The sequence below is a fragment of the Heterocephalus glaber genome, unplaced genomic scaffold (assembly GCF_053883595.1).
Source record: "Heterocephalus glaber isolate CG9 unplaced genomic scaffold, H.glaber_assembly_v1.0 deba00001733, whole genome shotgun sequence".
In the NCBI taxonomy this organism is placed as follows: domain Eukaryota; kingdom Metazoa; phylum Chordata; class Mammalia; order Rodentia; family Bathyergidae; genus Heterocephalus; species Heterocephalus glaber.
The window spans coordinates 14,073,241-14,087,341 of record NW_028258444.1 but is presented as its reverse complement, the minus strand read 5'-3'; the positions used below and the strand labels follow the sequence as shown (position 1 = coordinate 14,087,341).

General features: G+C 38.4%; 1 protein-coding gene across 4 annotated transcripts in view; it reads left to right on the top strand.

The window, feature by feature from the left end:
- Positions 1 to 14,101, top strand: part of Nell2 (neural EGFL like 2) — a 586,229-nt gene that overhangs the window by 93,591 nt on the left and 478,537 nt on the right. Inside the window, exons 1-3 of one of the 4 annotated variants that reach the window (XM_004863157.4) lie at positions 10,371 to 10,503; positions 10,866 to 10,951; positions 11,396 to 11,524. In XM_004863157.4, the coding sequence (XP_004863214.1) occupies positions 10,897 to 10,951; positions 11,396 to 11,524 (184 nt within the window). In that variant the 5' untranslated portion in view covers positions 10,371 to 10,503; positions 10,866 to 10,896. Of the gene's footprint in view, positions 1 to 10,370; positions 10,504 to 10,534; positions 10,952 to 11,037; positions 11,240 to 11,395; positions 11,525 to 14,101 lie in introns of those variants that run through there. The other 3 variants (XM_087200079.1, XM_004863159.4, XM_004863158.4) reach the window with 3 other exon arrangements.

Below are 14,101 nucleotides of genomic sequence, written 5' to 3'. Positions count from 1 at the left end.
GTAAAAGATTATTTCAATTCTTTTGTACAGGAATGCTATGATTTCTTTTGTATTTATTTCAGCATGCATTGTAGCCTATGATATGGCTAATTTTGGAGAAAGTTCCATGGGCTGCTAAGTATGTGTATTCTACTTTTGTTGTATGAAACACTGTAGATATTTGTTAGGTCCATTTGTTCAGTGGTATGGTTCAATTCTGATTTCTTTGTTGAATTTTCCCTTGTTTGACCTGTTGTGAGGGAAGTGTTAAAAGTCTCCCACTATGATTGTGTTGGTGTCTGTCTATTTTAATATTTTTTTATGAAATTGGGTGCATACATATTTAGAATTATTATTTCTTCCCATTGAACTTTTCCCTTTACTAGTATGTAGTGACATTCTGTATTTCTCAACCAGTTTGGTTTGAAGTCCACTTTGCCTGAAATTAAAAAGTCTACTTCTGCTTGCTTTTGGGCTCCTATTGCATGGAGTATAGTTTTCCATTGCTTCACTTTCAGTCTGTATGTTTGTTTATGAATGAGGTATATCTCTTACAGGTCACATATAGTTGAGTTTTGTTTTTTGATCTAATCTGTCAATCTCTGTCTTTTGTTTGAGGAATTAAGACTATTTACATTGAGTATTATTATCAATGAATACTTATTCTTGTTATTGTATTATTTTTCAGTGCTGATTCCTTTCCATTTTCCTTTTGTTTAGCCACTCTCTCAGTATTTCCTTTGGGGTCTTTGGTGATGTTGGTCTTGTTGTCTCTGTTTAGCTCTCCCTCAATTATTTTCTGGGGTGTTGGTTTGTTAGTCATAAATTTCTTTAGATTGTCTTGTGGTGGAAGGTTTTTATTTCTCTGTCAATTTTATTTCTTTGTCGTATTCTGAAACATGAGCCAAAATAAAGCTCTCCTCTTTTAACTTGTGGGTATCAAGTATTGTGTCCCAGTGATGAGGAGAGCAATTAAGACAAAGTATTTACTAATGCAATCAATTCTTATCTTGAATGGTCTTTTAAAATTCAGACAGTTGTTTGTATCTTCTTTGAGCTTATTGAACATCTTACTAATTATATCCATTTTCTGCTTCTTTATATCCTCTTGAGCTCATTGAACATATTATCAATTGCTTGTTAACCCTGTCTCTGACAACATTTTAACCATATGGTGTTTGGGTTCTTTGCCTGAAACTTCCTTCACTTTTGTACTCATGAGATGAGTTTTTGGGGAATTACATAATTTTTAAATTAATTTTATTGGTACATTTTAGGTATACAATATGATGACATTCATCATTGGCAATTCATACCTTTACATGATATATCTTGGTTCTTATTTTTTTCCCCATTCCCCTGCCCTCCCTTCAACCCCTCCACCCTTCTCTATTTGCAAAGATTTTATTTCCATTTTTTTCTTATCTCGTATTTGAGGAATTATATAATTTTTGAGGCATCTTATTGCCTTGTTTTCTTATACTCATGTGTTTTTGTGTTGAATGTTGTAGGTCATTTGAGCTAGAACAGTCTGCCAGTTTAGTAGAGATCCTCAGCACTGAATTGCATGGAGAGAACAAATACCGGCACTATCAACATCTGAAGAACCACTCATATATTGATACATAAGATCTTGTTTAGCAAGTTTTCTGCTCTTTCAAATATTCAGGAATACAAAAATTTAGTAATGGTAGAGCAAGTATTGTAAAGTAGAAGAATAAAGAAAGAAAAAAAAGATTAAAAAACTAATAGAAGAGAAATTGAGAAAAACATAAGACTAAAAAGAAAGAGAGAATATAGTTTTTGACTTTATTATTTTATACCCTTAGAAGGGAGGAGAAGAAGGGTTATTATTTTTATACCTTAGAAGGGAGGAGAAGAAGTGTTTGAGTGGCTATGTGTGGGAGCGGAGGGAAAGGACCACAGGGAGGAGTTTATAAGTAGGACAGTGTTTATGGAGATTGTATTCAGTGTATAAAGACCTAAGCAATGACCCTTAGGTCAGTGCAAACTGTAGAAACACAAACAATAGTTAGCAGTCCTATATAGTTGTTCATAAACATTGAGCCTTTACATATACTCTTAAACAAGAAAAAAGAAGAGAGCATAGGGGTGGTTTTCAGTGTGTGAGAGCAGAAGTGAGGGAAGAGAATGGGGAAGGGATTTAAGTGGACAGTGAAAGTGGATAAAGGGAGAGTGAATCCAACTAGTGACCTAACAGAGACACTCATTTTAGAAGTCCTGTGAAACAACCCTTAATGAAGCAAGACCAATGTGAGATGTTAAGATACTGGGGTATTTTAATTAACCCTAATAGTTTATGTATAAAACAGAAGAATAGATTGAAAAGGAGAGAGAAAAAATAAAAACAAGAAAGAAAATAAATGCAAGGGGGAAAATCCTTGAGCTAGAAGGAGATGTACAGGGGAAAGTAATTATGGTAAGAAAAGGATCAAATTTTAGATGGGAGGTGAAGGGAGAGGTAGGGAGAGTGTATCCAACTGCTGAACTAACAGTCAAGCAAGGTTAGATAATGCCCAGAAACAACTTTTGAAGTTGGCCTGTGTGGCTTAACTACATGGAACATTATATAAGCAAGAGTGGAAAATTTATACACGTCTGTAACCATGCACACATATATACAAAGGCCTGCCACTCACAAAATCAAAGAAACACACACACAACCCAAGGCAAAAACCACACACAGTACACTGTTGGGGACTCAGGTGTTTTCAGAATGTTGATGGGTTGCAGGCACTCCTTCTCCTGACAGGAAGCAACCTCAAATTCCAGGTTGTGATTTTTCCATGGAATCTATTTTGTCTATCCCATTCAGATTCCAGAACTCCTCCTGTTTGCAGTTATGTCCTAGTTCCACCCATCCTTTCTCTGGCAACTTCAGTGGTCCCCTGTGGTCAGGCAGGAGGCAGTATCCCCTTCACTGAATGCCATTCTGAGGGCTTTTCTCTGTCCTCTAGATGTTGAAAAGGTGTGGAAGTGGATTTCCTATGGAGCATTCAGAATGGAATTTAGCCTAAGTCAGTGGTGGGAAACCTATGGCATGTGTGTTATTTGTTTCCCTTTTAAGACAAAAGATGTTAATGTATGAGTAGTTTTTTCTAAACTAAAACCTCACTATTTAGGTTTAATTGCAGTGTTCACACTTTGCCATACAGTTGGTTGGCAGTTTGGGCACTTGTCTCTAAAATGTTCACCATCACTGGCCTACATCAATATTTTGGGGAGTCTTGTGTCAAATATAACCTATGGAATGGTAAGATCATAAATTTGTGCTGTGTTAAGACACCAAGTTTGTGATAACTTGTTACAACAGCAATAGAAAACTAACGAAACTATCAAACATAATTTATACAGGACTTAACAGAAGAATAGTTTAATATTATTATTATAGTATGTATCAGTTTTGCTTTTTCTTCATTTCTAATATGCCAGTTATCTTTCTGGTATTTTCTTTTTGTCTGAAGAACTTTTTTTAGCAATTCTTTTAGAGAAGTTATTCTGGAAACCAGTTTTTCAAGGTGTTATTCATCTATACTGCTGAAGGATAGTTTTCTTTCATCTTTACTGAAGGATATTTTCAGAACACAACAGAATTCCTTGAGCATTTAAAAAAAGTTCCACTTACCTCTTACCTCTCCATAGTTTCAATGAGAAGTCATGATTCATTACAATTATTGTTTTCCTATATATAATGTGTCTTTTTTACCCAATGCATTGAAATTTTTCATTGTTGATAGATTTTCTTTGTTGATAGTTATTATGAGGTATTCCCTTGGCTTTCTTTAGGCATGTCTTTTTGGAGTTTGCTGAGCTTTTTAAATCTGTAAGTTTATGTCTTTGGCTAAAGTGAGGAAATCTAAGCCATTAATCTTTTTCCTTAAATTCTTTATTGGTACATTTTAGGTATACAGTATGTTTACATTTATCATTGGGTGCTTGTACTTGTACATGATGTATCTTGGTTCTTATTTTTTTCCCCATTAACTGTGTGCCCTTCACCCCCTTCACCCTTCCCTATTTATATAGACTTCATTTCCAATTTTTTTCTTTTCTTATAATTTTTCTTTTCCCTTCTTTCCTTTACCCTTCCCTTCCCACCACCCCTACGCCTTTGGACCTTTTCCTATTTCAAATTATCAATTATTCGTTTTAATCATTTTAATTCTTATTTATACTTTCAGTTTCTCACACTAGAGAAACTATTCGGTATTTACACGTGTATCCTATTTATTTCACTTATGAGTATGGCCTCAGTGTGCATCCATTTAGCTATAAATGTCTCTAGATTCTCATTCTTTATGGCTGAGTAGTACTCCATTTTATAAAAATCCACATCTTCTTTATCCAGTTTCCAGTTGATGGGCACTTGGGCTGTTTCCAAGCTTTAGTTATTACAAACTGTGCCACTATAAACATGGGTGCACATATATCGCTGTGGTATGATTCTTTTAATTCGTTTGGGAAGATCCCCAGCAGGGGAATAGCAGGGTCAAATGGGACCTCTATTCCTAGTTCTTTGAGGTATCTCCATACTGATTTCCACAGTGGTTGCACCAGTCTGCACTCACACCGACAATGGAGAAGGGTTCCTTTTTCCCCACACCCCTGCCAGCATTTGTTATTGGTTGATTTCTTGATAGCAGCCATTCTTTCTGTGGTGAGTGGAATCCCAGTGTTGTTTTCATCTGCATCTCTCAAATGACCAGTGATGTTGAACATTTTTTTCATATATTTATTTGCTGCTTTTTCTTCTTTGTCTGAGAAATGTCTGTTCATTTCAGATGCCCATTTTTGAATTGGGTCTTTGAATTTGGGGGGTCTGACTTTTTTTCAGTTCTTTATATATTCTAGATAGCAGTCCTTTGTCTAAGGTACAGCTGCTAAAATTTTTTTCCCACATTGTAGGTTGTCTCTTAGCTCTGTTGGTGGTTTCTCTTGTAGTGCAGAAGCTTTTTAATAAGATGAGATCCCAGTTGTTGATTCTTTGTGCACGTTCCTGTGCTACTGAGGTTTTGTTCATAAAGTCTTTTCCTATGCCAATGTCATCAAGAGTTCTACCTAACTTATCTTCCAGCAAGTTTAGTGTTTCTGTCTTAATATTTATATGTTTAATCCACTTTGTTCTTAGTTTAGTGCATGGTGATAAGTATGGGTCTAGTTTTAATCTTTGGCAGGTTGAAATCCTGTTTTTCCAACACCATTTATTAAATAGGCTATCTTTCCTCCAATGAGAGTGGTTGGCTCCTTTGTTAAAGATGAGGATAAACCATTATTTTTTGAAATATTTCTTTTTCCTGTACTGTTTCTCCTCTCCTTTTGATATTTTGATGACTCCTTAGTCATCTCCATTCTGCTGGTGAGCACACTCTACTGATTTTTAAAAATTCAGTTGTATTTTCCAGCTCCAAAATTTTCACTTACTTCATTGTTATATCATCTGTTCATTTGACACCACTTTCTGTCTTATCATATGTTTTAAGAGCGTTTGCCTTTATTTTTTGTGGCATTTTTATAATAGCTTCTTTAATGTCCTTTTCAGAACATTTATGTCCTCATATATTAGTTATCTTTTTCTCATATAAGTTGACTTTTTCTTGGTCCTTCACATGCCAAATGATTTCAGAGTATATCTTAAATATCTTAAGATTTTGTCATGAGACTCTGAATTTTGTTAAGTACTATGGAAAATGTTGAATTAAAAATATTTAGGTATACAGGTGATCCAACTGGGTTTAGATTGAGAGTTTTGTCTCATCTTCTTTTGATATGGCTTAAAGACTTTATAGTTCTATTCTGATCTGTCTTGTATGAGTATCACCCGGAAGACAATCTATGACATGGGTAGTGGTCTATTTCTTAGAAATATTGCAAGAAGAGTGGTCCTTCAAACTCTGGTCTTCTTTCCCGGCTTGCCTGCTACTATCTAATTTTCAGAGTCCTCAAAAACTCCATACATTTTTGTCAGGTTTGATGGCATTCAGTGGAAATAAAGTGTCTTTATTCTAGAAGTAGAACCTCATGTCGTTCTTTAATGTTTGAAAACTTTTGTATAAATATTTCCTATAACACTGTCCACTCCTATTCTCTCTATTCTCTTATTCCATATCTCTCAGTGGTAATGTGTTGGATCTCTAACTGTCACATTTTTCTTTTTTAAAAAATCAGTCTTGCCATGTTCTCAATAATACTCTGAGATATGATTTTTTCATTCTCAATTTTTTGTTCAATATTGCTAGCTATATTTTTACTTCTGCTTGTTATAGCTAATAGTTGTTACTAAAAGCTAGTAGTACTTTACATATGCTTTTATTTCTAGAAGTTGTTTGTTTTATTTTGTGATATGCCTGATCTTTTCTTATACGGTTGTGTTCTTTGAATATCTCATTTTTGTGCCTTTAGAGATATCTCCAATCATTTAAAAAATACTTAAACTATCACATTGTAAAAGTGATATTCTGACCTCATGAGATACTAATTCTCTTTTTCTGTGTGTTTCCTGGGTATCTTTCATGGTATTTTATTATTGTTGTTGTTATTATTATTGCTAAGCAGAAATTTTCCTCTTAAATGGCACAGGTTGGAAAAGGTCACTTAAGAGAAGTTTTGTTTTGCTAGGGATTTAGCTCAGTGGTTCTGCCATCTGCCTTGCAAGCACAAGGTCCTGAGTTCTATCCCCAGTACCAAAAAAAAGAAAAGAGAAATTTAGTTTTAGTTTTTGTTTTTTTGAGATAGTTTCCTTATGTAATTCACACTAGCTTTGAACTCACTATGTACCCCAGACTGGCCTTGAATGTGAGGTAATCCTCCTGTCCAGCTTCTGGAGTGCTGAGATTACAGGCATGTGCCACTATATCACGCTCAGATGTTTTGTATTTGCTTCTTCAGAAGACCCTGAGAAATTTATAATGATTCTAATTTTAGAATTCCTACACCAGTGGGAAGTATAATTGTGGGCCTTGTACTTGAGATTTGACATATATTACAGATGATTTTTGTTTTCCACTTATGGTCATGTGCAATTGACAAGTATGTTTGCCACTTCTAGGGTCAATATGCAAAGTTTTTAAGGCTATTTTTCATAGATTAGATAATTCTTCCAAGTTTCCCATACTTGTCAGAGAGATTAGTAACATCCTTACCCTTTCTGACATTCATAATAATTCATTGTTTCTAGATCTGATATGGATGTTAACATCTCTACTCTCTTAGCACCTGAAACCTTGTATCCTACCTCTGTATCATTGTATCAGCTATTGCTTTCTTTGCTAGTCTCTGGCTATTTCTCTTTTTCTAGTATCTGGGGATTTTTCCTTTCTTAATTTAAATCTATTTATGGATAGAAAATACTGAACATTTTATTTAGCTTTGATAAGTGTTTATGGTAGGAGGGGATCCCTTCAAGGCCAGAAGAGTCAACTGTTTTAACTGACCTTTTCATTTTGTGGCTAATACATAGCTTCCTATGGATACTTTAACAAATTACCATTAAAAGAATGCAAACTTATTATCTTACACTTCTTTAATTCAGAAATCTAAAATCGGTCTCAGTGGGCTAAAATCAAGGTAGTGGCAGCCCTGTGTTCTTTTCTGGAGGTTCTCAAGGAGACGTTTGTCTTATCCTTTCCAGTTTCTAGAGGTTCCTCGACTTGTAGTCCTGTGTTCTTCCATCTTCATATGCACCAACATTAAGTCAAATTCTTTACACATTACTTTGCTCTGATGTCTTCTGCCTCCTTCTTCTACACTTAAGGATCTTTGTGATTAGACAAACCCAGATAATTCAAGAGAATCTCCTTATTTTATGTTCATGGGATCAAGAGTCATAATTCCATCCACCTTAAATTCCCATGCAAGGTAGCATTCACAGGTTCCAGGGATTAGAACAACAAGAAAAACAGCAAAATGATATGGGGAAGATGGGGAGCAGTGAGAAGGGGTATTATGCCTCTCGCCATAATTGCAAGAAAAATGTAACATTGTCTAAAAGAGATTCAGTATTTGTCTATATAATACATAAGAAAACCACGACCTAAAAGAATGGTAACGTTTTTATATTCTAATTGAAGTAGTAACATGGAGACTCTCAGGTAGAATATGAAAAGATAGGTATATGTATTGTATTCCCTAGCACATCAATTTAAAAAGTAGCAAAAAGAGCAAGAGTCAAAAGGCACATAGATACAATGGAATGCTGAATGTACAGGCATCTAGTAGACAGAGACCAGAAAAGCTACTAATGATCCTACAAGGCACAGAAAAGTTCCACCAAAGAATTATGCATACCCTAAATGTCAGTATTTCTATGGTTGAGAGTCCTTGCATTAATATAATGACTCACCTTTATTACGGTTTTCCAAACTTTACACTTTAGTTTCACCTAAACAACTCTTTCCCCTCTGTACTCATATTTTAATGATTTCCATAATATCTAAGTGGGTCAGGTAATTAAAATAGCACATTCAATGGAATAATTGGGGTACAAAATACCAGTCTTCTGGAGGCAGCATGTTGTGTGTGTGGTACTACCAACAAACCCAGTATCCACCAGGTGTCAGCATATGGTGAGTCAGGATAATTGAGAGTATCTCTAATTTTATGAGTTGAGTGCAACCACGTTAGAAGAACTTCTACATGTACGTATTGTGTATATGCATGTTTATATTTTCTCACTTTCACTTCCAATAAAACTTTAAATAATAGCATTATTTAAAAATTATTTTGTATAACTTTTGTAGCCACAGTATTTATTACAGCTTAGTATTTTGGATGTACTGCTGTAGACAAATCTTTAATTCCTGGAGGAATGATTTCCTTTGAATTCATCTAATTTGGTGTAGCTTTGAAAATCGTTGAAATTTTTGTAACCATTTTTTATTACATGTAAGTAAAATGGACCCTTGACTTATGAATTCAATTCATTTGCAAGGGCTGGTTGTAACTCAAGCTGGTCAGCTGAAGGCTCAGGCTCCTCTACACAGCCTTCAAAGTATCTCTCCTATATACAGGCAGATCTTAGTGTCTTTAGAGAGACACTGACCCAGCATTTCTCAACCCCCACAGAGGAAAGGATGTTGTAATGTTCCTTCCAGAACTCTTTAAGGGTTAAATCTGTGTCTGAGACCATCTGGAAGCATAAGCAGCCAGCATTCAGGTCATAACTCAAGACTTTGTTTGTAAGTTAAAACTAAAATTTCGGTTGTAACCCAAGTTGTTTTGTATGTCAGTCTGGTCCACTGTACTGGAATATTTCTTAAGTTTTAGAAAATTAGTTATAGAATTAAGCAGTTGGGACTATTCAGTGAACATTTTGCTAACTGTAGCTTTGTAGAATCCAGTTGGAGATGTCAGAGTCCACTACTTTGGAACTAGTTTGAACACTATTTTGGAGGTTAAGGAACTGAATTGGTCTTTGTAGAGATTAATATTTTAATCACTTTTGAAACTCTTAACCTTTCCAAAGATGGAAGTGGGATGTCTTTACTAAAAATTTACCTCGAAGTTTTTAGGACTATGTTGAAAAGTATTACGTGCCATTGACTTGAATATACTTTTTGTCTGCTAAGAAATAGATCACAAATGGCTCCACTTTTATAGTCCGTAAATGTTTCAGGCCGTGAGTGTGGTTGGTGATGGGGGTGGCTCCTCTCTCGCGCCCGGACTCAGTCTTTTCCTTCTGCTATTGTCTTGTCTCTGTCTGTTCATCCACCCACTTACCTATCATGTAGCCACCCTTTTTATGCTAGGTCTGTCCCTTCGACTCCTGCCGCTTTGTGTTTGTCTTAAGGCCCTGGGTTCTCAGCCTCGGCTTTGGCAGGGGGCGCACGAGGTCCCGGAGCTGTCCAGCAGCTACTGGCTAAGTTCTCTTCTGCGCTCCCAGAGCCCGGGAGGCTCTCCAGCGCCCCGCCCCGAGCCGAGAACCTCTCCAGTAGCCGCCCCCTCCGTGTCCCAGGCCGCCACGCATCTCTGCCAGCCTCAGTTCCATCTCGGGAGTCTAGCGTGCTTTGGCTGCCTTCCTCCCTACACCCCAGAGGAGGTGCCCTGCGCTCCGGGGCTGCTCCAGAGCCCAGTGCACGAGTGCACGCAGCCTGCCTTCCTTTTCCTAAAGGGCGGGCGAACGCCTGTCCTAGCCTTGCCTCCGGCGGCTGGGTGGTCCTCGGTCGAGGTCTTTCAAGACAAGCTCCCGAAATCGAGAGATGAGAGCAAGACCGCCTATCAACTTCGCACCTTGATCTTGATCTTTCCATCACGAGAGGAGATTGGCGTTGCCGGGTCAGCGAGGGAGGGCGAGCGGAGCACAGAGGCTGCAGAGGCTCCGGGGCTAGCGGGACCGGACTGAGAAGCGAGGAGCCCGTGCGGGAGAGGGACGCGGGGCGCGGGCCTCGCCCTAGCGGTTCCTCCCTCCTGCTTCTCTCCCCGCCCCCGGCCGCCCCGCCCTCCTCCTCGGAGCAGTCTCTCCTCGCGCGTCTCCCGGCGCTCTCTCCATTGTCTCTGCCTTTACAACAGGTTCGGGCGGCGGGGAGGACGGTGGGGTGCGGGGCCGCCTCCCTTCCTCCGGGCGTGCGCTTCTTCCGCTGCGTAGATTCGGCTCGGGCGCCAATTCCCGGGCGGAGCAGGTCCGGGGCGAGCCCGACCCCTCCCTGGGACCCCTCTGCCTGCGCCGCCGCCTGGGCTCGGTGTAGGAACGATGAGCGCATCGCAGGCTCTAAGTTCTCCACGCGCTCGAGGGGGCCGCCCTTTTCTTTCCTAGGCAACCCAATCGTGTTAATCCTCCTAATCAATAAATCTGAGACAGCAGCAGGAGACGCAAACGCTATTTCCCCTCTTGATTCCAAGAACCGCTTCGATTTTCATTTTTATTTTTCAAGAGCGAGACGATGGACTGAGCACATCCACACCATGGAGTCTCGGGTCTTACTGAGAACATTCTGTTTGATCTTCGGTCTCGGAGCAGGTGAGTGGTCTCGGTGCCTGGGCGGGGAAAGGGTGGCTCCCGCCTCCGGGCTGGTGGGGACGCCTTGCTTTTCCCGGACCCCAAGTAGGTCTGGAGTGGGAATCTTGGAGTAGGAGGTGGATTCGTATTTGGATTTTTTCTGTTCTCGCCTTGGAGAGCGCGAGGCGGATCGCGTCCCTAGGCAAGGTCTCGGGGCTGCGGGGGAACTTTGCACAGAGAGGGGCTTAAAGTAGGTCATGGAAATGGGACTGGGCGCACCGCTATTTAAAGCTTGGCTGCTGATCTCAGGTAAGGCTTCCGCGGCAGAGGAGGGAGTCGCCTCTCGTCATCACCTCTCAATATTGTCGCGAACACGCGGGTCTTTGCTGCCCCGGAGGAAGAGGCTTGTATTTTAACGGAGTGTTTTTTTTCTTCCTTCCCTTTCCTCCTCCCCATTCTCACCAGTTTGGGGCCTTGGGGTGGACCCTTCCCTACAGATTGACGTCTTAACAGAGTTAGAACTTGGGGAGTCCACGGCTGGAGTGCGCCAAGTCCCCGGGCTGCATAATGGGACGAAAGCCTTTCTCTTTCAAGGTATGACCCGGTGCGAGTCCCCGGTGCGGGTGCAGTTCCGACAACCCCGGGAGGAGTCGGCCTGGCTGCTCCTCCTAACTTTGTGCTGCCTCATGGATGATCATGTCTGAGCTATGGTGCGAGGTGCCAGGGAGACTAACAGCCGCATCTCTTTTCAAGCGGCTTGGTTTTTCTCCTCTCCTGCACCCTCCTCCTCCACCTCCTCCTTCTCACTTGTACTATTGCCAGTCTAATGGGTAATCCTTTAATTACCGAGTAGAAACTCCGACGGCAGATGGTTGATTTTGGAGTCTGGGGAACAATGAATTATAACACAAACATCTCATTTGGGCGAAAATGATTTAGGTAGGAAATAAGAGAGCTTAATCTTAGTTAAGACTTTATCCCTGAAAGTTTTAAGGACAATGGTGGCCTGCAGCAAGACCTTTCTTTATGGGGGGTAGTTTTCTGAAAAAAAATGAATGGCTTTCAGTATTTTCTGTACTGTATATCACAAACACACTAAATTTGTGACAAGACTTAGCATGGAAAGATTGTCAGTCTCCCTTTTGCACCAATGACAAGAAAAAGGGAATGATATTCTTTTAAAATATTTTGAGAATATTTCAAGTAAATGTTAATCTGGAAGCATACCTTTGTCACCATTAATTTTATGCTTAGGATTTTAAAACTTTTTTGAAGTCGGTGGACACTGGCTATGCCCAGATGTTATCATTTCAAATTACAGTATATTTAAATGTGTTGCACATGGGAAGCAAATTTCAAAGCAATAAGCCTCCCACTTTGATTTTGCAAAGCTTTTGAAGATTGCTTGGTTCATGAAAAAATGTTGTAATATGAGCTTTTTAAAGGTAGCTAAATATGTGCTAGATTCACATAGGTAAGGTATAGGTGAGGGCAAAAGAGAATGGAGATTGGTCTAGCATATCTGATGAACCAAACCATTGTCCCCCAAACCACCCAAGTTTTTCTTTTACCATTTTGGGGCCATGGCTTAAAAAAGGAGTGCAACTTATAATTACTGAAGAGTTGGATATGCAAAATACAACCACTCCAGCAAATCTGCTACCCAGAAATAGAAATAAAATAAGACTTGAGTATTTCTCTAGTGGTGCCATTGCCAGTTTTAGCCAGTATGTGTCACCATGGACAGTAACACCAAAGCTCACAGATGGGAAAGAAGGAAATCTACATGTGTTGCATTTATTGAAAGCAAGTTTGCCCTTATAAGAAATTGAAATGTAGCTTTCTGCTTTTTTGTAATTGTCATTTTAATTTTCTCTTTCATTAGTATTTTTATTGTGACAAATATTTATTACGAAGTTTTATTTACCTAAAGATCTTTTTTCTTTTTTTCCTGAGGGTGAGGCTTGGATATTCAATCATTTATAAACAATGACCAAATCTAATAAAGGATATGAGACTCAACTGTCAGCAAGATTTCAGATTTGAATAGAAATGTCATTAGAGTTAAGTTTTTGGTGTTTTTGCTGTGTATTATTTTGTTTTTATCTCTGTGAAATGGAAACAAAGTTATTCCAGGACTGACAATTTGAATAACTGGAAAGCTGTACAGAATCTAAAGTTTCTAATAAGTGGTATTGATGTGATCTTAAAATTTCCAAAGATTCTTAAAATTTTATTAGATTTGCTAACTACCTGTGAAGACTGTGAACTGTCACAAATAGAAACCTTCCAGACTTTACATTTTATGAGACAAATGAACAATTAGATACTAGACAATTAAAATTTTGTAGGAAATAGTTTTAATGGGCCAATGTCTTTTCTTGGTCACTTAAAAATATTTTAAAAACATTTATTTCTATATCATTTAACAGCTTCTTCATGGTAGACATTATATTCCAAAAATATGAGGCACATGAATTATTTCGTCTTTAAATCATCTTCAGTAACTAGATATATCAATGCTCATTAATGAGTTGGTTGTGTTTTTTTCCTTATTGATACCAAGCCCAATATTTATATAGAGTAAATGCCTTTCTAATATAGTTTATAAGATTTGAATATGTGGAATTTCATTTTCTGCCAAATTATGAACTTTATTTCACTAGCCGATCAGTCATTAAGTATTTATTGCCTGCTGTATTTTCATAGGTTATTGATGTGTTGATTATGCTGTGGTGACTTCTTTTATTCTAAGATCTGGATTGTGAAATTGACAAGCGGATCTTTGACTCTTTGTGGTTGTTCTGCATTACCTTGGAAAGGTCTTTTTCTATGCAATTAGGATAGAGAGAAGGTTTTGTCAAGAAATCAGTTCTGAGTCTGCTTCATTAGATTCCATGTGCTTTAGACAGACAAAAGCATTCAGACTCCGAAGATTTTATAGATTCCATTTATAGTGAATTGAGGGCGCTGCAGATATTTTATGTAGTGTGTAAAATGTCATAGCAGGAATAGTAGCAAATTACCAAACCTGTGAGATGCTCTCAGATTTCATGAGCCTATCATGTAAGTTTCTTTGTGGCATCAAATATGTTCTAAATAGAAGAGATTTTTGAGCTGTGAAATTTCTTCTAATAATAAAACCATCTTCTTCTGTGTCTTAGCTTTAAA